The sequence below is a fragment of the Microcebus murinus genome, chromosome 7, assembly GCF_040939455.1.
Source record: "Microcebus murinus isolate Inina chromosome 7, M.murinus_Inina_mat1.0, whole genome shotgun sequence".
NCBI classification, from domain to species: domain Eukaryota; kingdom Metazoa; phylum Chordata; class Mammalia; order Primates; family Cheirogaleidae; genus Microcebus; species Microcebus murinus.
The window spans coordinates 28,086,593-28,105,477 of record NC_134110.1 but is presented as its reverse complement, the minus strand read 5'-3'; the positions used below and the strand labels follow the sequence as shown (position 1 = coordinate 28,105,477).

The following is an 18,885-nucleotide window of genomic DNA, read 5'->3' as shown; positions in this document are numbered from 1 at the left end:
CCCTTGCCCCCTTTACTCTCTTTGTCCTTTAGTCCCGGGTGGGACAAAGCCATCCCCAGACCCACCTGGGGGGACAGCAGTCCATACTGCCCACACCTGCCACCCCAGTTGGCCTTCTGTGTGCAGCAGGCTCCCTGCACGTGGCCACAGCCAGGGTCCTGGTCTGAGCTCCAGCCCCTGGGGCCCAGGCAGCATCAGCGCGTATCTGCGAGTTTATGAAGAGCCGGGAGTGGTTTCAGAGCTGGCAGTCCCACACCAAGGAGAAGCCCAGGGGCCAGAGGACCCCCGAGGTCCAGGGTGGCTGAAGCCCCTCAGCAGATACGCTTCCTGTAGCTCGTGCTGCCCAGTGTCCCCAACAGACAGCAGCATCCTGAAGGGCCCCATCAGTTAGTCCAAGTGGACAGTCGTGCACCAGGATGAGGCTTCCTGCAGGGTGCTGGCCTTTGGATGCGAGGTCTCAGGAAAAGCAACACTTAGCCGGACTTAGAAGCAGGAAGGAGAGGTGTAAACCCGGCTTAGCTTCAGAGCCACTGGGTGGCCAAGGACCGAGGGCGCCATTCCTCAGATGAGGCTAGTGTGGTGGGTCTGAGTCCCGTGTCCCCTGCAGCTGCATGAAGCCAGCATGGCGTCTCTAGGTGGGAGCACTTCCTGCTGCTGTCTGGGCGCCCTCTGCCCCCCGCACTGGTGCTCCCTGGGGCCTCTTCGATCGCGAACTGGCTTCTCCCTCGAGATGTGGATGGGGCTCCCCGCAAAATGGGCACGTGTCTTCCTGTCCTCCCAGCCCTGACACTGGCTCTGCGGCTTCAGTTCCTGGGTAGGGGGTGGAGGGATGTGAGGAATGAAAGCAAGAGAGGAAAGACAGGCACCACCTTTAAAGACAACTTCGGTCTTCTCTGTGGACGTGATTTTACTGGCTTATCGCTCTCATGGGTGTGGAAACACTCGTGGTTTGCAAAACACTTTCTATTTGAGTGACGAGTAGAAACAGACCCAGACGCACTTAGAACAGCAACACAGAGCCGTGCTCCACAGATGCAAGGTGCTAGGGCCTCGAATTCGAGCAGCCGCTAACTGGGTTGGGACCAGTTTGGCTTCACGGGACGGAAAGCCCCAGACACCCATGGCGGGAAAGCTGAAAGTGGGTGCACAGCTCGGAAGAGGGTGCTGGGTCTGGTGGTTTCGTCGGTGAAAAGGGGGCTCACGGCCCCACGTGCGGCGGTGCGGCGTGGTGGCGAGGGGACGCCACAAGTGCCATGGGGCGGGCAGGGCACGATGCCAACTCCAGCCGGCGCGGGCACAGGAGTCGGTGCTCACCTGTCTCCAGCCCGCTCCGCCTCCCTCATCCTAGCTCCGTCGTTCTGCAGGTACCAGCAGCAGCATTGTGGCTGTAACCACGAATGGCTTTCTTCGTCAAGAGTTGAAGATCAAAGAGAACTTTGGAGAGACGAGCACGTCCTTCCTCACCTTCCAGCTCCTGCCCGAGGTACCAGCAGCGTCTGTGCGCCCGGCACGCGGGCCCTGCCTGCCACGGCCGCGGCCACGTCTCGATCTCTCTTCCAGCAGGAGCAGCTGTGGGCGGCCTGTGCGGGCTACAGCGAGGTCTTCATCTGGAGCCTGAAGGACCTGTCCCAGCCCCTCGCGAGGGTGCCCCTGCAGGACTGCTCCGAGATCAGCTGCATGATCAGGGTGAAGCAGCAGGTAGGGGGGGAGGACTCCCCGCCACATCCCCGCTGCTGACGTGTGCCTCTGCCCTCACCTCTCAGGTCCCTGCTGTCCTGAATGGGAACAAGCAGAACGGGCGCCACTGGGCCCCGCAGGTTGTCATGCACCTCAGCCGCGGGTTTCATGGTGTCGCTAAAACACTTGGAACCTGATGTTCCCAGGGCTGCCGTAGCAGATTACCCCAAACTGTGTGGCTTAAAACAATAGGCCCTTATCTTCTCACAGTCCCCGAGCCTGAGGGTCTGGAATCGAGGTGTCAGCGGGCCTCTTCTTTCTTGGGCCTCAGTGGGACGATGGAGTCCCCGCCCCTCTCTCAGCCTGCGGTGCTGCCGGCAGTCCCAGTGCTCCTTGGCTGTGGACGCATCACCCCAACCTGTGCCCGCACCGTTGTGCAGCATTCCTTGTCTGTCTCTGTCGCTCTTCTTATGGGGACCTCAGTCACACTGGGGGGGCCCACCCTGCTCCAGCCTAACCTCAGGTTAACTGGCTACCTCTGCAGCCTCCACTTCCACGTAAGCGCACATTCTGAGGTTCTGGGGAAGGACATGGTTTGGGGGGATACTATCAACCCACCAATGTCTGCCCTCTGGCCCCCCAAAATTCACATGTCCCACATGCAAATCCATCCACTCCATCCCAACCTCCCTCAAACTCTTAACCATTCCAGCATTAACTCTGAGTCCAAAACCCCATCTAAACAACCCAGCGGCCTTAGCTACGGGCGAGGCTGCAGGTACTGTCCCTCCTGGGGCGCAGCTCCTCTCCTGCTGCGAACCTGTGCCACTAGGAACCAGTTCTCTCTTCCCAAGATGCAGTGGTGGGACAGGCAGGGGCCAGACATTGCCATCCCAAAGGGAGAAATCAGAGGGGAAGAGGGGCTGCAGTTCCCAGGCAAGGCTGAGACCCAGCAGGGGAAATGCCGTTAGTTTCCCAGCTTCACTGAGCTATAACTGATAAGAAAAAATTGGATGTACTTAAGGTCTACAACTTCATGTCTTGATATACATTCTGAAATATTCACAGCAATCAAGCTAATTAACATGCCTATCACCTCAATAGTTAGGTTTTTTCTTTTTGTGGTGAGAACACTTAAGATCTACCCCGTTAGCCAATTTCAAGTACACAACACAGTGCCGCTAACCGGAGTCACGTTGTCCATTAGGTTTTACGGCCTGAGAAGGGCCCTCTGGGCCCGCCAGGTGGCCCCCGCCTCTCAGCCAGCAGAGGCCCTGCCCAGGAGGGCACAGATTTCGGGGTGCACATGTCCACCCAGGATGCCAGGTGGAGCACCGTGCCCTGGGAGGGCCCTTCCCGGCTGACGCCCTTCCCATCTGTCCCCGGCAGATCTGGGCGGGCAGCAGAGGGCTGTCCCAGGGGCAGCCCAAAGGGAAGATCTACGTGATCGACACCAAGACGAGGAGTGTGGAGAAGGAGCTGGTGGCCCACGCGGACGCCGTGAGGACCCTGTGCTCGGCCGAGGACAGATACGTGCTGAGTGGATCGGGCAGGGATGAGGGCAAGATCGCCATTTGGAAGGTCGAGTAAATGTGGGTGACTGCTCTGTGAGCAAGGACCACGTGTTCTCGCCTGCTTTCTGGAGCTTTCCCGGGAGCAGGGCCCCCAGGGGGCTGCGGGGAGGCAGAGCCATGCAGGGCAGGGTGGGAGCCGGCATGTCCAGCACACGGTCCCTGACGAGAGGGGCCGACAGCCACACACCTGCTTTCCTGGAGTTGCCTGCTGTGATTAAACTACACCAGGGCGCTTCATGCTGGGGGCTTCTCAGGCAAACAGCCGCATTTGGTCTGCATAACCTCTGCCGAGAACTTACCTTGTATGTCATCTAGAAAGTTCTGGAATCCACAACCAGGGGGCAGCAGCATGGCTGAATCACAGGTGACCCTCATGCCTCTGGGTTTGCCTTTCCTTCACCTCATTCACGCACTCATCTGTCCTTAACGCCAGGGGACGTTGGCCTGGCACATGGCGGGGAACTAGAGCCCTCCTACCTCCTGTGGACATCGTGTGCCTGGTGAGGCCTGTGGGAAGGTGTAGTTTACTTAACCACTTTGTGCTCTGTCTCCCATCAGAGCAGGTGACCAGGGCCCACCCAGGAGGAGGTGACAACACCGTGGTCAGGTTTGTCCTGCCAGGGGTTGGGTCCGCTGAGGCAAGCTCTGTCTTGGTTCCTTTTCTTTTTATAGAGATGGGGTCTTGCTGTGTTCCCCAGGCTCCAGGCTGGATTCAAACCCTGGGCTTCAGCAATCTTCCCACCTCAGCCTCCTTATAGCTGGGACTACAGACATGTGACACCACACTTGGCTTCTTTGAATGTAAAATTTTTATAATGAAGAAACCTAGAGGCCAGGTGCAGTGGCTCGCGCCTGTAATCCTAGCACTCTGGGAGGCCAAGGTGGGAGAATTGCTTAAGACCAGGAATTTGAGACTAGCTTCAGCGAGCCTCAGTCTCTACAAAAAGAAAAAATTAGCCAGGCATTATGGTGAGCACCTGCAGTCCCAGCTACTTGGGAGGCTGAGGCAGGATTGCTTGAGCCCAGGAGTTTGAGGTTACAGTGAGCTGTGATGATGCCACTGCACTCTATCCTAGACGACACAGCAAGACTGTCTCCAAAAAAAAAAAAAAGCTTAGACCATTTTTCCTACCAAAGATCACTCATAATCAAAAAGTTCCATCTAAAATAGCACTTGGGATTTGGTCTTCTGGTAAAGATACTACCAGATACTGGTGTACATTTCAATTCCATTTGCATTTTGTGTGCATATATGGTTTATGTATGTGATGCTTTATTATTTAACTGAAAAGATCCTAGTTGTAAATAGATATTTGCAAAAAAGACCCTTTGCACATTTTTACTATAACATCGAGGTTTCATTCCTTACATGTCCTGCGAGGAAGGTCTTGGTGTGGTTGTGGGGGGAGCACTGCCTGGCAGCACGTGAGGGCATGTGGCCCACCCCCTGCAGAGCCACCCCACACTACACCCCAGAGCCCTGCTGGACTCTCTGCCCTGAGTCCTCAGGACTAGACTCCAGAGCTTGCGCACCCTGAGGGTCTCTGGGGGTGTTTGTCAGGCTCCGGCATGGGGCCGAACTTCAGAAGCACTTGCAGGGCCTCCACATGGAAACTTGGCCCCGTTCTCGGGTGGGGCATGTCACGGACCTCTGTTTCCCACCAAGGTTTGGCTTCACGTAGCCCCTGACTTCTGGGGCGTTGTGGGAATGTGGAGCAGAGAAGAGCTGTGCGGCCTCCTGCTCCCCGAGAGGCTGCGCTTGCAGAGGGGGGCTGTTCCCGACTTCTAGAAGGAAGACTTGGCCAGCAGCAAAGGGCAAAAGGTCAAATTTTGGTTTTGTAAACACATGAATACTTCCTGTCAGAAACATCTCTATAAATTATTTAACGCCAATCCACAAGTAACCAGGTATTTTCAGCTTGTGGATAATAAATTCTTTCAATAAGCGCTGATGTGCAGTTTCCTCTCTCTGTCCAACACTGATGGGTGGACGAGGTCTCGACAAATCCAGTACCATTTTGAATTTGCCCTTACTTCACTCTAAGTGCCAATCCAGTTATTTTAATGCAGGCTTTTCATTTCTTTGACTCATGTGATAATTTCCAAGATCTTGTTTGATAGTGATTGCATTTGAAACAACCAGTGCGGGAATACCAGGGGCTCTTGGGAAATGGTCATTTATACAATAGAGAAGAATGAGGTGAATAAACGGGCTGAGCCAGTGTAGGGTTCTGTGTTTACGTCAACAGAACCCTTGCAGTGCAGTGGGGTTTGCTGACATGAAAGGGGCATTTCGATGCTTTCAACTTTCCTCTGTGCTTTGGAGAGATTCCGTTATGAACGATCTGTCATGGAAAAGACCAAAATGAGCTGGAGTTCATTAAACAGACTGTGATGCCTCCCCTGCCCCAGCTTTAGAAACCTGAATTAAATTGGTACAAAAAGATGTTTCTCTTGAACCCCAAACAAATATATTTTAGTATAATTTCAGAGCCCCCCCGTCCATGTTTCTTGCTCCACAGCGCCAAGCAAAAGCCCATCTCAGCTCTCTGCTGTAGACCAGCCGTTGTAAAGATGATCAACTGCTAACAGCTTTATGAGTTGTTCTTGGAAGATGTGTACACATCGACTATTCTCGAATGATAGCCCGTGAAATTGTGTCTGTCACAATTCCAGGTGACATGATTCCTAGTGACTGTGACTGTAACATCTAAATTAAAGGTGCATGACTTTTCTGGAGGATTCCTTGGGAAAATGAACAAGCACGTTCTCCAAGCGGCTGGGGAGGGCATGGTTGGAAGGCCAGGCGGAGCTGCCTTGTGGTCTCTGCTGTCGGCTGCTGTTTGCATTTCTTGCATCAACGCTGTGGCATCCCCCAGAAGGTGAGGCAGAGGTGCACATGCAGCGCTGGTTTCTCTCTCCCACACTGCAGCTGCATGACCCTCAGTGTGCTCAGGATGGGAGAAGCTCCGGATTTCTGTGCCTTGGGACGTAGAGGCAGCCTGGGGCCCTGGGCATGGCAGATGGACCAGGGCCTGGTCTGGGGATCTGGCCATATGACATGAGCCCCCTGTACCTTGTAGGGCTGGTGTGGAGACTGAGAGGGCGCATTACACATCCAGTCCACTGGTGGGCACCAGGAACAGCTCAAAGAATATTCCATCCTGGGTGGCCAGATGGGCTCTTGTGAAAGAAAATATTAAGGAAAAGAAGTAAAAATATGATCGCTAATTGTAGTGGGTTGAATGGTGGCCCTCAAAAAGATATGTCCCTGTCCTACCCCTGGGACCTATGAACATGACCTTATTTGGAAAGAGGCTCTTTGTAGATATAATTAAGGATCATGAGATGAGATCATCCTGGATGTAGGCTGGGCCCTAAATCCAATGACAAATGTCATAAGGAGAGGCAGACACAGGGACAGACACGGAGAAGGCCATGTGAAGGTGGAAGCAGAGATAGGAGTGATATGGCCACATGCCAAGGGCACCTGGAGCCACTAGAAGCTGGAAGAGGTGAGGAAGGACCCTTCCCTAGGGCCTTCAGAGGAATCAGGTGCCCTGCCGACACCTGGACTTGTGGCCTTCAGAACTGAGAGAAAATAAAATTCCACTGTCTCACCCCCCCCCCTAGTTTGTGGACACTCCTACAGCTCCCATTTATCGAGTGCTTGCTGGGTCAGGTGCTGCACCAGGCACTTTAAAGGATCATGTGTACACTACTGTGTATAATCCTCAGAACACTGTGGCGCTGGGAGTCCCCACTTTACACGTGAGGATGCTCTGTCTCCAGGACAACAGAGCAAGGTGGAGGTTGCAGGGCATAAATGCTCCCGTTTCCAAGAAGTCAGGAGCAGTTGTCTTTGAGAGGACCTCAAGAGCTGCTCTTGATCTAACATGAAGCTTTCCTTTTAGCTCATGTTCTAACTTAGCAAGGTGCAGAAGCGGGAGGCTGCGGCTGGTGGTCCTGAGATGTGTTAGCAGCCCCTGCCCTGATCAGGGAGAATCCTGGGCTGAGGGAGAGGGTAGGCTCACCTTTGGTGATGGGGAAAAGTAAATCTCACCAGCTCTGCATCTTTCCCTGAGGGTCAAGGGGGTGTATTCTGTGGCCGTGGGCCCTGGGCCAGTGACGCATTCCTGTGGCTCTGCTGGGTTTAAGGGTGGTCAGCCTGAGGTTAGCAGGCTTAGGCGGTATGTGCAGAGATTGATGGGAGGATCAAGTGACATGAAGTAAGACAATGGTGTAGTTGATCCTGAGCATCACTAACAGCCCCACATGGATGGCTATATAATTGAATGTTTTTAAAAAAAATAGATTTACCAAAAAGGCAGGAAAGGAATGACAGAGGAACAAAAAACCAGGTATGACAAATAGAGAACAAGTAGCAAGATAACAGACTTAAAACCTAACCATATTGATAATTATATTAAGTGTAAGTGCACTAAACACTCCAAATAAAAGAGACTGTCAAACTGGATTAAAAAAATGAGACTGAATTATATATTATCTACAAGAGATGCAATTTAAATATATATAAAAACACAAATGGGATAAAAGTATACCATGCAAACAATAAACATAAAAAAGTTGGTATGGCTATATTAATAGACAAAACTATTAATAGACAAAACCTACTTCAAGGTATATTATAAGAAACAAACAGGGATATGCATAATATCAGTAAAAGATCATTAAGAAGACATAATAATCCTATATGTATTATATATACACTTAATAATAGAGATTCTAGACACACAAAGCAGACATGGGAGAACTATAGGAGAAAACAGACAAATCCACAATTATAGTTAGAGATTTTAATACCCTTTCCTCAGTGATTGATAGAACAACAAAAAATTAGCAAGGATACAGATGATCAATAACACTATCAACCAGCTTGGCTTGACACAGAACACTATACCCAACAACAGGAGACTACCCATTCTTTTCCAATGTACACGGAATGTTCATCAAGCCACACGATGTGCTGGGCCACAAAATGAACTTGAAAAGATTGAAATCTTACAGAGTATGTTCTCTGACCACACAGAAATGGAATTTGAAATAAACAGTAATAACAGAACTTAAAATCCCTAAATTATGTTGGAATAACCCATAGATCAAAGAAAAAAACCACAAGGGAAATTCAGAAATATTTTGAACTGAATGACAATGAAAACACAATATAGCAAAATGGGTGGGAAACATCTAAAAAGAAAAGTTTAGCTTTAAATGTCCATTAGGAGAAAGGTTTAAAATCAATACTCTAAATTTCTATTATAAGAATATAGATATCCAACATAGATAAATCTAATATCGACTATAGATATATCCAATATAGATAAATAAGAGCATATTTAATGTAAAGGAGGGAAATAATAAAGACCAAAAAACAGTAAAAGGGAAAACAATCAACAAAGCCAAAAGTTGGTTCTATAATTGATAAACCCTATCAAGACTGATCAAGAAAAAAAAGAAAAAACACAGATTACCAATATCAGGAATGAAAGAGGGGGTAAAAATCTTACAGACATCAGAAGATATTATGAACTAGTGTAGATGAAATGTACAAATTTCTTGAAAAACAACTTTATGAAACTAACACGAGGAGGAACAGAAAATCTAAAGAGTCCTAGACAGGAAATTGACTTTGTAGTAAAAAATCTCAGTTGGTTTCATTAGTGAATTCTAACAAACACTTCATTATGGAATTATAGAATTCCACAGAAACCTTTCAAAAGAACAGGAGAAGAGAGAATACCTCCCAGCTCACTGTAGGAGACCAGCAGGGCTCTGTAACAAACCTAACAAAAACCTTGCAGAAAAATAAAAGCAGAGATCAATTCCCCTCAGGAACACAGATGCAAAATTCTTGAACAAAATGTTAGCCAACTGAATCCAGCAATACTTTCAAAGGTTAATATATCATGACCAAGAGGGGTTGGAAAATGCAAGATTAGTTTAACATTCAAAAATCAATATAGGCCGGGCGCTGTGGCTCACGCCTGTAATCCTAGCTCTTGGGAGGCCGAGGCGGGCGGATTGCTCAAGGTCAGGAGTTCAAAACCAGCCTGAGCAAGAGCGAGACCCCGTCTCTACTATAAATAGAAAGAAATTAATTGGCCAACTGATATATATATAAAAAATTAGCCGGGCATGGTGGCGCATGCCTGTAGTCCCAGCTACCCGGGAGGCTGAGGCAGAAGGATCACTCGAGCCCAGGTGTTTGAGGTTGCTGTGAGCTAGGCTGACGCCACGGCACTCACTCTAGCCTAGGCAAGAAAGCGAGACTCTGTCTCAAAAAAAAAAAAAAAAAAATCAATATAATTTAACATATTAGCAGAACAAAGGAGAATGGCCATTATGATCATCTCAATAGATGCAGAAAAACATATGACAAAATAAAATATTCATTCGTAATTTAAAAAAATCTTGGCAAACTGAGAAGGGAACTTCCCCAAATGGATAAAGGGGATTTACAAGAAACCTACAGCCAACATTGTACTCAATAATGAAGGGTTAGTTGCTTTTCCCCAGGATTGGGAACAAAAGAAGGATGTTCATGTTCACCCCTCCTATTCAACATTGTACTTGAGATGCTAGCCAGGGCAATAAGGCAAGAAAAATAAAAGGCATAGAGGACTCTGGGACAGGTTGAGCATGGGTGACCTGTCCCTGTGTGTCACTGTCCCTCCTGCATGGAGGAGGTAGGGGTGACTCTGAGGTTTGGAGGCTCAGGCACACTCTGGCAAGCTGATCCTCAGTTGGGGACAAAGGGCCTGTCTCCCAGTATGGTCTGTGCCTGGCTCTTCCTCTGGACACTGCTGGTCTGTCAGATAGGGTCTGATACACTGTTGCCTCTGCCACACCTGCTGTCTCTAACACCCTGGCCTCTGCATCCTTGCGCTCCCTGTGACATAGTAACTCATTTTGGGCTCCCCTGCCAGCCACACCCATGGGGGAAAAAAAGGCATAAAGATTAGACTGGAAGAGGTAAAACTATCTTTATTCCAAGACAGCATGATTGTTTACATAAATCCTAAAGAATCTATATTAAAACTAGAGTAAGACCACCCTAAGCAAGAATGAGACCCCATCTCTACTAAGAATAGAAAAACTTAGCTGGTTATTATGGCACACACCTGTAGTCCCAGCTACAGGGGAGGCTACTGGGGAGGCTGAGGCTGAATCGTTTGAGCCAAGGAGTTTGAGGTTGCAGTGAGCTATGATCATGTTGTAGCCTGGGAAACAGAAGGAGGCCCTGTCTCAACAAAACAAAACAAAAACAACAAGACGAAAAAACTAGAGTAAGAAAATTTAGGCGGTTGCGGTGGCTCACACCTGTAATCCTAGCACTCTGGGAGGCCAATGCAGGAGGATTGCTCAAGGTCAGAAGTTTGAAACCAGCCTGAGCAAGAGCAAGACCCCATCGCTACTAAAAATAGAAAGAAATTAATTGGCCAACTAAAAACATATACAGAAAAAATTAGCCGAGCATGGTGACGCATGCCTGTAGTCCCAGCTACTCGGGAGGCTGAGGCAGAAAGATTGCTTGAGCCCGGAAGTTTGAAGTTGCTGTCAGCTAGGCTGACACCACAGCACTCTAGCCCGGGCAACAGAGTGAGACTCTGTCTCAAAAAAAAAGTTATACTGTGCCATGCTAAGCAGCTATTGAAAGGAGTAGTTCAATGTGCACTAATATGGAAGCATGATCAAGATATTTTGCTCAACAGAAAACTGTAAATTATAAAATTCTACATAGCGGTTCAACTTTTGTAAAAAAAAAAAAAGTTTTAATATTAGCATCTGCAGAGACAAAGCTGTGAAGTCCTTGTGGGCCGGGGCCGGGTTTGGGGCACTAATTTTCTACATACTGACTGCTCCTTGGCCCAAGGAGGGCCACCACTGCCCTGCAGTTACTTCCTGGGCAAATGCCTTGGAGACCTTAGAAGCAGGCAAGGAAAGTGGTGCAGCCCTAGCCCATCCCCTCCTACCACTCAGGTGGGGTGCAGGTCACTCAGCGGGGATGTGCGCACCAGCTCCCCTCTCCCCTGGGCAGGTGAGGTGGCCGAGGCCAGCAGGTTAAGTAAACATCCCTGCACCTGCCTCCGACTTGCTGGGTGCCTCTCCTACACGGCTCAGTGCATAGCACCCATGGCCCTGGGGAGGGGTATGCGGGGTACAGATTCGCCATCTCTGCCCACCAGCACCAGAATCTGGAGTGGGGTCCCCGGGGTTTGGGCTCAGTGCCCTGGCGTTATATCTCTGCGGCATCCCACTTCAGGAAGCCTTCCGTGTTTGCAGCCCCTCCACCTAGGAGGGAAGCGCCCCATGTCCCTCGCACCCAGCCCTGGTCTGAGGGTATGCTCTGTGGAGGGCAGAGGCAGGTGGGGCCGTGGTGGGATCCAGACGGCCCGGCCTCCTCTGCTGTTGCAGGTGTGGAAACTCGTCCACCCTCAAGTGCCCACGACAGGGACACCAACCTGCATCTTGCCTCAGGGCGCCCAAGAAACAGCGCAAATGGCCGAAGGGCTGAGCCAGGACTTGCACCTAGTCTGGGGACTCCAGGCTTCTCTTGCCTGGACCAGCAGGCCCCACCAGGGGCTGTAGCGACCCCCTCCCCCAACTGTCATCAAAGCTCCTCCTCTTCACTCCAGGGCCCCAGCCCACCAGGGGCCCATACTTCTATCCCCTCAGTGCTAGAGTCAGCACCCTGATCACCTTGCCCCTGCACCCCACTGTGCAGGGTCAGAGCAGCTCTGAACAAACTTGCCTGTCCTGGTTCAATTCTCACAAGCTGCATGACCTTGGGTAAGTCTGTCCCCCTTCATTTCCTCCAATGCCAACTGACAGCCTTCTCAGCAGAGCACCTGAGGACTAAGATGACCTGCTCCACCCTCAGCAGTCCCAGGAGCTCCTATGTCCCCTGGGGCCCTTAAGGCCAGGTGCATACCCTGGCTCATGTGCAGTCCGGAGCCCAGGATGGCCACTCATGCTCTGCTGGTTGGCAGCAGCCGGGCTGTGTCCCCCAAGATGTTCTCTCTAGGGACAGTCGGGAGTTCTCCATTAGGGGCAGGCTGCCTCCGCCTAAGCCAGGTGAGGGAGGCAGGGTGGAGGGAGCAGGCTGGAGGGCCATGGCTGGAGAAGGCCTGTGCTGGGGGGTCCAGGGATGGGCCCCCGGGTGTGAGAGCTGAGGGAGACCCCAGGGAATGAATGAGCCCACCCCACCTGCAGGCCTTGGCCACAGCCAGGGCACGGTCTGCTTCTGCCACTGGACCCACCACAGGCTCCAGGAGGGCAGGCCAGTGGGGAAGCGACAAAAACACCCACATTGTCATTTGGGAGGGAAAAGTTTATTGAGTCAACCGCAGAGGTACAGAGGATAGACACAGGGAGGGTCGTCTGCACATGGAGAACACCAGGGAGCTGAACAGACTGAACCGTGTGCAGGACAGAGGCGATGCAGACAGCATGGCAGGCCACACGGTTTACCTGGCAGACAGAACACCCACGGGCTCTGTGCACAAACAGACACAGACTCAAGGCCACCTCTGCCCACCTCATAGAAAATGAAGTCATGTGCGCTATCACTCTATGATCCCTTTCATAGAACTTAACATTATGTGTTTAACACACACTTATATCATTGCTAAAATCAGCAAGAGCTAGTACAGTGCTCCAACTTAATAAGTTGATAAAAAAGTTGTCCTGTGGCCAGTTCACAATGGAACTAAATAGTTTTGTTCCGAGATGCCTGGGAAGTTTCTCTGGTAAGGAGGCATTTCCAACAAACAGGTCACTGTTACCTGGAGCCGGTCTCAGTCCATGGCACCCCTGCAGCGCCGGGGAGAATGGGGGTTAGCCAAGCTGCAGGGAGGGGTGCTCAGCTCTCCAGGAGGCCCCGAGGATGGGCTGGCCAAGGCCGGTGGACTCCGGCCAGGATGGTGATGGCTGGCTTCACACAAGGAGGTGATAAGAATGACTTTAGGTTGGGCCACCAACATGCCATGTGGGCCAAGGCCTGCACTGACCAGTGCAGGCGGGTGCTGGGCAGTCCCCCAGGAGCTCTCGGAAGCAGGGGCCTCGCCGCAGGCCTGCAGAGGCCCAGGCTCGGAAGCAGGGAGCTGGTGTCTCTCAGAAGCAGCTTCTGACGTCACGTGGAAACGCTGTCCAAGGAGGACCCGTCAGCGACAGTAACTTGCACACTCACAGTTTTGGTGGCTAAGGATGGACAAAAGCTTAGGTAGAGGTGAAAAAGCTTGGAAAAGTGACATTTTGGTGCATCTTTTCCAGAGCTGGTTAGTGTCTAGTGTGAACAGCAGTATTTGGTGTTTTACAAACTTGGTCTACACTAGGTGTCACTGTCACTGGCTGCTACACAAACCATCAGCCACAGCAGGGAATGGTTGGTATCTCCGAGAGTATTTCTCAAACATGTCCCCAAACACTGTAGCCTACGGGGGCCACCCCCACGGCAGGACAGCCAGCGCACCCTGGTCAGCGTGGGCTCTGCCCGCTCCTGTTGGCTGCAATGGCTGCGTCCTGCAGCCGCTTAGAGAGGTTCAGCTTTGGGGTCCTAAGTGGTCACAGACCTACTTCTCCGCACATGTTGCCTTAAGAAACACACCTGAGCACTGCCAGAAGCCACTGACAATCTGAGGTCTCAGGTGTCCTGCCTTCCCTAGGGACATGATGGGACTCAGTGCTTCTCCCAGGGGCCCTAGAAAACTGGAACACTCCACCACCAGCTCCATAGCCACCGGGGAATGTCCCGGTGCCATTCTGCCAACTGACTGGGGGAGACAGGTCAAAGGCGGACTGGCCCAACCAGACACCCACAGAAACTCTGCCACGTGTGACAAGGGGCTCCTCGCTAAAAGATTCTTTACATAACTGACTTTTATAGGGAACAAAAACACAAATCAGACCAATGTCACCCTATTCTGGTAACACACCTGCATGTACCACACAGGACTCGACCCAGTGAAGCCCTATACTCCCATACAGTGCCGGGAGGGGCCTACAAGGCTAACGCCACCCTGCGACCTCAACACTGGCCACCTGTCCAGCCTACTGAATGGGCACAGCCCTGCCAGTCCCCTAAGCCAAGGCCACCAGACAGAGCCTTTCCATTCAAGGAAGCAGGTGCAGGTGGGTTGCTTGGAGGAGGCTCCATATCTGTCTATCTGAGGTACAACGTTAGAGAACACAAACACCTGAGCCATGGTCGGACCAACGCAACCTGCCAACGACCAGCCCTCCCTCTTGGCTTTTCTTAAGACACAAGGTGATGACACTAGTAGTTTCAAGTTAGTGCAATCTTGAAATAATCTCACTGCAAGGCAGGGACTGAGGCAAAAGAATCTGGCTACCTGGTCCTCCCTGCATCCAGGCAAGACCCAGACCCCGAGCGAGAGGGTCACCCACGTCTGCCTCCTAGGAAGGCAGCTTCAGAAATGAACTCTACTACTAACCCTTGATCTAAAAGCAAGGCATCTACCCCTCCTTTTGGGTCTGCACACTGACCAGACCTACACAGTCAGAAAGACTTTGGTTGCAAACATCTGAAGGGCTCATAGCTTTAAAATTCTACAAAGTGCACAGCCATTTACTTCTGTCACTAAAGAACGGTCACGCCTCACTGGCTTGCATTGTGTTTCAGTGTGTTCATATTCTAACAATGACTTTAACCAGCCCTGTGCTGTGAACACAATGCATCCTTTGCTGTTATTTCAGACCATGGTCAAGTTAAGGCTGGGATCTCAAGGGTTAACATGATGTTGAGCCAGGGGGTCGGTCGCCAAGGCCCTCTTCCTCCCGAAAATCAAGTCCCAGCCAGGCCCTGAGCCTCCTGCGCATGCAGCTGTCGGGAGCTGGCTTCTGTGGACTCCTGGCTGGACCCCTGGGTTTGGTTTGGTTTGGTTCATTCAGAGCTTGAGTCAGGCCATCACGACCCCCACTCCAGATCCTCAGCTCTCTGCCTCCATCTGCGTTACAGATGTGGGGACGAGGCCAGGGTAATCCAGCCAAGACAGGAAGTCTCAGGTCCTACAATCTTAACGCCACGGAGGAGAATCAAGTTGCATAGGAGTGAGCTGCCAAGGATGCCCGGCGGGGGCGAGGACCCCGAGGTGCCCACTACCCCAAGGAGGAGGGTTAGGCCGCTCTGCCAAGAGGACTCCCGCCAGCGGAGGGTCCGCAGCAACGCTGGCAGCGCCGTCAGTAGTCGGGCTCTCCCTGTCCAAGCACAAGATTCATGAGGCCATTCAAGTTTTCTCACACACAGAAATGTTCTTGAAGTCCTGAAGTCAGTCCTCGCTGATCCTGGGTTCCCATCGCGGGAGCACGCGCCTCCCGTCAACAGGCACCCAGCTGCCACTCGACACAGAACGCACAACCTGCAGGGACCATCAGCGGCAGAGACAGGGCAAGACCAGAGGCCTGTCAAGTACGTTAAACATAGTCATTCCTTTAAATACACAGAAAATTCAAGTAATTTATTTAAAAACTGCTTTAGTTTCATCTTGAAATATATATATATATTTGCTGTAGAATGATCATATTGCAGCATGATTCACATGCATTTCAAAGTACTTTATTTAAAAAACATCGACTTGAGGCAGAAAAGTATTACAACTGTCTATCTGTGTGACGTGCAGGGGCCTCTCTCATCTCAGGAAGCTTAGACTGACCATTTCAGGTAAGAGCAAAAACTGCTTCGGTATAAAGAGATTGCGGTTTGAAAACATTTCCAGATAGCTGCAGCATTTGATGACTGTACTTCCCCGAGTTTTGCTCATTTGCTGAAATCAGAAATACCACGTGGAGCCCTCCAAGAAGCGGGCCTCTCTCCGTCTCAGATGGACACTTGCATTCCTTTGCTGGAATCCGATTCCAGCGTCGAGCAGGTGTGCAGGGAGGAAGTCACAGAGTTCTGACAGGTACCAGCATGTGGGTCCCCTTTGAGGTGGGGAAGGAGGCCACCCACATGCTCCCTGTTCTGGGGCCACTGCCCCCCACACACCCGAGGTAGCCTTGCGCCAGGACTTGGGAGGCAGCGCCTGCCTGGAGCTCTGCGCTCAGGGTGCCCCACCAAATGGTTTACAGACTAAGCAAAGTGCAATGAAAGAGTCAACACTTCCGGAGGGTGTGGAGGGGCCGCCTGGCCTCCCGCGAGGGTGCTTCAGACCAGACGGTCAGCGCCCCGTCTGGATGCAGACACGCCTGTGTGCAGACATGCACCGGGGAGCCCATCTGAGAGTTCCGTGTCCTGCCCTGGCCCACCCCCCGGGGCAGGCAGGGGGTCTGGAACCCACCCTTGCAAATTGCTGTCTCCTGCCCAGGGCTCCCTCGGGGCCTGCCTCTTCCCAGCTTTGGTGTATGGCCGCAACCACTGGCCACTGCCCAAGGACGGGGCTACCCTGGGCACAATTGTCAGACTCTCTGAGGAAAAGAGATGCTGTTTTTCTAAGAAAACCACAATTGTGGGGGAAAATTTTTTTCTTCTAAAATAATCATAAAGAAAAATACTCTCCAATAGCTGCAGCACCAACAAATGTGATGAGATCTGACAGATGTCCAAATACCTATAGGCATCCACAGAAGAGAAATTGATAAAAATACTTTGTCACTGACTACACTACTATTATCTGAAGTATTCAGATAAGGTATAGCAGAGGACGTCAGCTTTTGTTTTCAATTATGATTTTAGAAATGCAAAATCTTATTTTCTCTAAATTGCTTAATTGTCTATATTGTAAATGTTTTATATGTTAAAAACATGCAGAATATATACCTGCAGGATAAAAGACAGAGTTGAAATTAAAGATCTTTTTCAATTAAAAAAATATTTCAAATGATTTTTTAATTGTTGAAAAAGTAATTAGTGTGGTATTTTTGCCTAGTAGCTCAAACCTACCCTATGACTACTAAATTTTGACTATGCCGTGGGAAAACTCTGGTTTGTGTGGCCGCCCTGCAGCGCCTCTGCTCCCGCCTGCCCCGCCCTCGGCCGGACCCGCCCCGCCCACCAGCCTGGGGGGACTCGTGGTAAATGGGAGTGCGGCTCAGACCATGGACTCCGTCTCCACCAGTCCTTGTGGGGCTTCCTTCCGTGTGAGCTTCAGGATGGTGGGCTTCTCACTGCCCCCGCTGGCCCCGCCATCGCCGGCTGGCTGGGAGGACAGGACTTTCTGCTCTTCTTTGGCTTCCTCCGACACCTCAGGATAGATCACCAGGAACGTGGCCGTTAGAAAGCCCAGGAAAGAGCCCACAGAGGCCACCATTGGGATGACTCGGACAGTCCCCACGGCATCAACCACGCCCCCGAGGGCTGAGGCCACCAGGATCTGGGAGATGTAGACCTGGCAGGAGAGGATGGCGCAGTCGATGCCGAAGCCTCGCTTGGAGTTCCCAGGGCTGTGGTGCACGTACTGCGGGAGAAGAGAACACAAAGACGTGAGTAGCCGTGGAGAGGTTTCAGTGGTGTGAATATTGACCCAGAAGTCTGGAAACAAGACTTACCTTCCATTGGGCTTCTTGGTAACCACTCTGCCTGAGTCTCCCCCAAACCCCAAATGCTGCCCAGCAGCATGCAGGTAAGAGAGACAGAAAGTTCTAGATCACAGGAGAGTCTACAAGTGGAAGCAACATCATCAACCCAATCAGGACATGTGCTCCCACGGGAGTGGGTGGCAGGCTGCGCCACGGCAATCCCCTTGCCCTGGTGGTCTCAGGCTGGGGCTGGAGGGCAGGGGTGCTCTAGCCCACACTGATGCTTCCAACAGCACAACTGCAGGTGACCACATGTGACAGAGCAGCTGCACCCATGGCAACAGTGAGCAGCTTTGTCTTTCTTGAACAAAGATACAAATAAAAACTGGTGTATACTACTATTATTAGACACAGGATTTTACCATGAAAGTGGTTTTAAAAAAAAAGAATAAGAAATGAAAGACATAGGATTTGTCAGACAACATTGCCAAAAGAGATGACTTTACCCTGGAGATAATGAAAAAAAAGGTCAACCCACAAAGAAAATAAAAGCAAAGCAATTCTAAATGTGCGCACATACACATTTATGTGTGTCACAGTCACACTGGGCGATTTTGATATACCTTTCATAAAGTAAGCAGACAAAAAGCAGTAAAATAGAGGATTTAAGCAATTAACAAACTTGACCTAACTTACAAAGATACAGCACTAAGCACAGAACACACATTCTTTTCAAGTGCATATGGAACATGTATCAACACGTGATATACTGGGCCATGAAGGAAGTCTCAGTTAATTTTAAGGGCTGAAATCATATGGAATATGTTCCCTGACCACTGAGGAATTACACTGGGAATCAGTAACAACATGACAATGGAAAAATCCCCAAATGTTAGAAATTCATCAACATACTTCTAAATAATTCATGGTTCAAAAAAGAAACCACAACAAAAAATTTTCACAGACGTATATAGCAAAAAAAGAAAGAAAGAAAGAATAAAAGAAAAATTATTAAAAAAAAATTCAAAAAATGTTTGAAGTGATTGAAAAGAAAACAACATATTAAAATTTGTAGAGTGCAGCTAAAGGTGTGCGTAGAGGGAAATTAGTAGCAAATGCAAATATTAGGGTGAAAAAGTAA

At 50.5% G+C, this 18,885-nt stretch overlaps 2 protein-coding genes across 2 annotated transcripts in view; one reads left to right on the top strand and one right to left on the bottom strand.

The window, feature by feature from the left end:
• Window positions 1–5,198, top strand: part of DENND3 (DENN domain containing 3) — a 61,620-nt gene extending 56,422 nt beyond the window's left edge. Inside the window, exons 21-23 of the mRNA XM_012751749.2 lie at window positions 1,365–1,483; window positions 1,561–1,698; window positions 3,067–5,198. Coding sequence (XP_012607203.2) covers window positions 1,365–1,483; window positions 1,561–1,698; window positions 3,067–3,267 — 458 coding nt within the window. The 3' untranslated portion in view covers window positions 3,268–5,198. The remainder of the gene's footprint in view (window positions 1–1,364; window positions 1,484–1,560; window positions 1,699–3,066) is intronic.
• An 11,479-nt stretch (window positions 5,199–16,677) lies between these two features.
• Window positions 16,678–18,885, bottom strand: part of SLC45A4 (solute carrier family 45 member 4) — a 90,495-nt gene continuing 88,287 nt past the window's right edge. Inside the window, exon 8 of the mRNA XM_012751748.3 lies at window positions 16,678–17,683. Within this exon, the coding sequence (XP_012607202.1) occupies window positions 17,318–17,683 (366 nt within the window). The 3' untranslated portion in view covers window positions 16,678–17,317. The remainder of the gene's footprint in view (window positions 17,684–18,885) is intronic.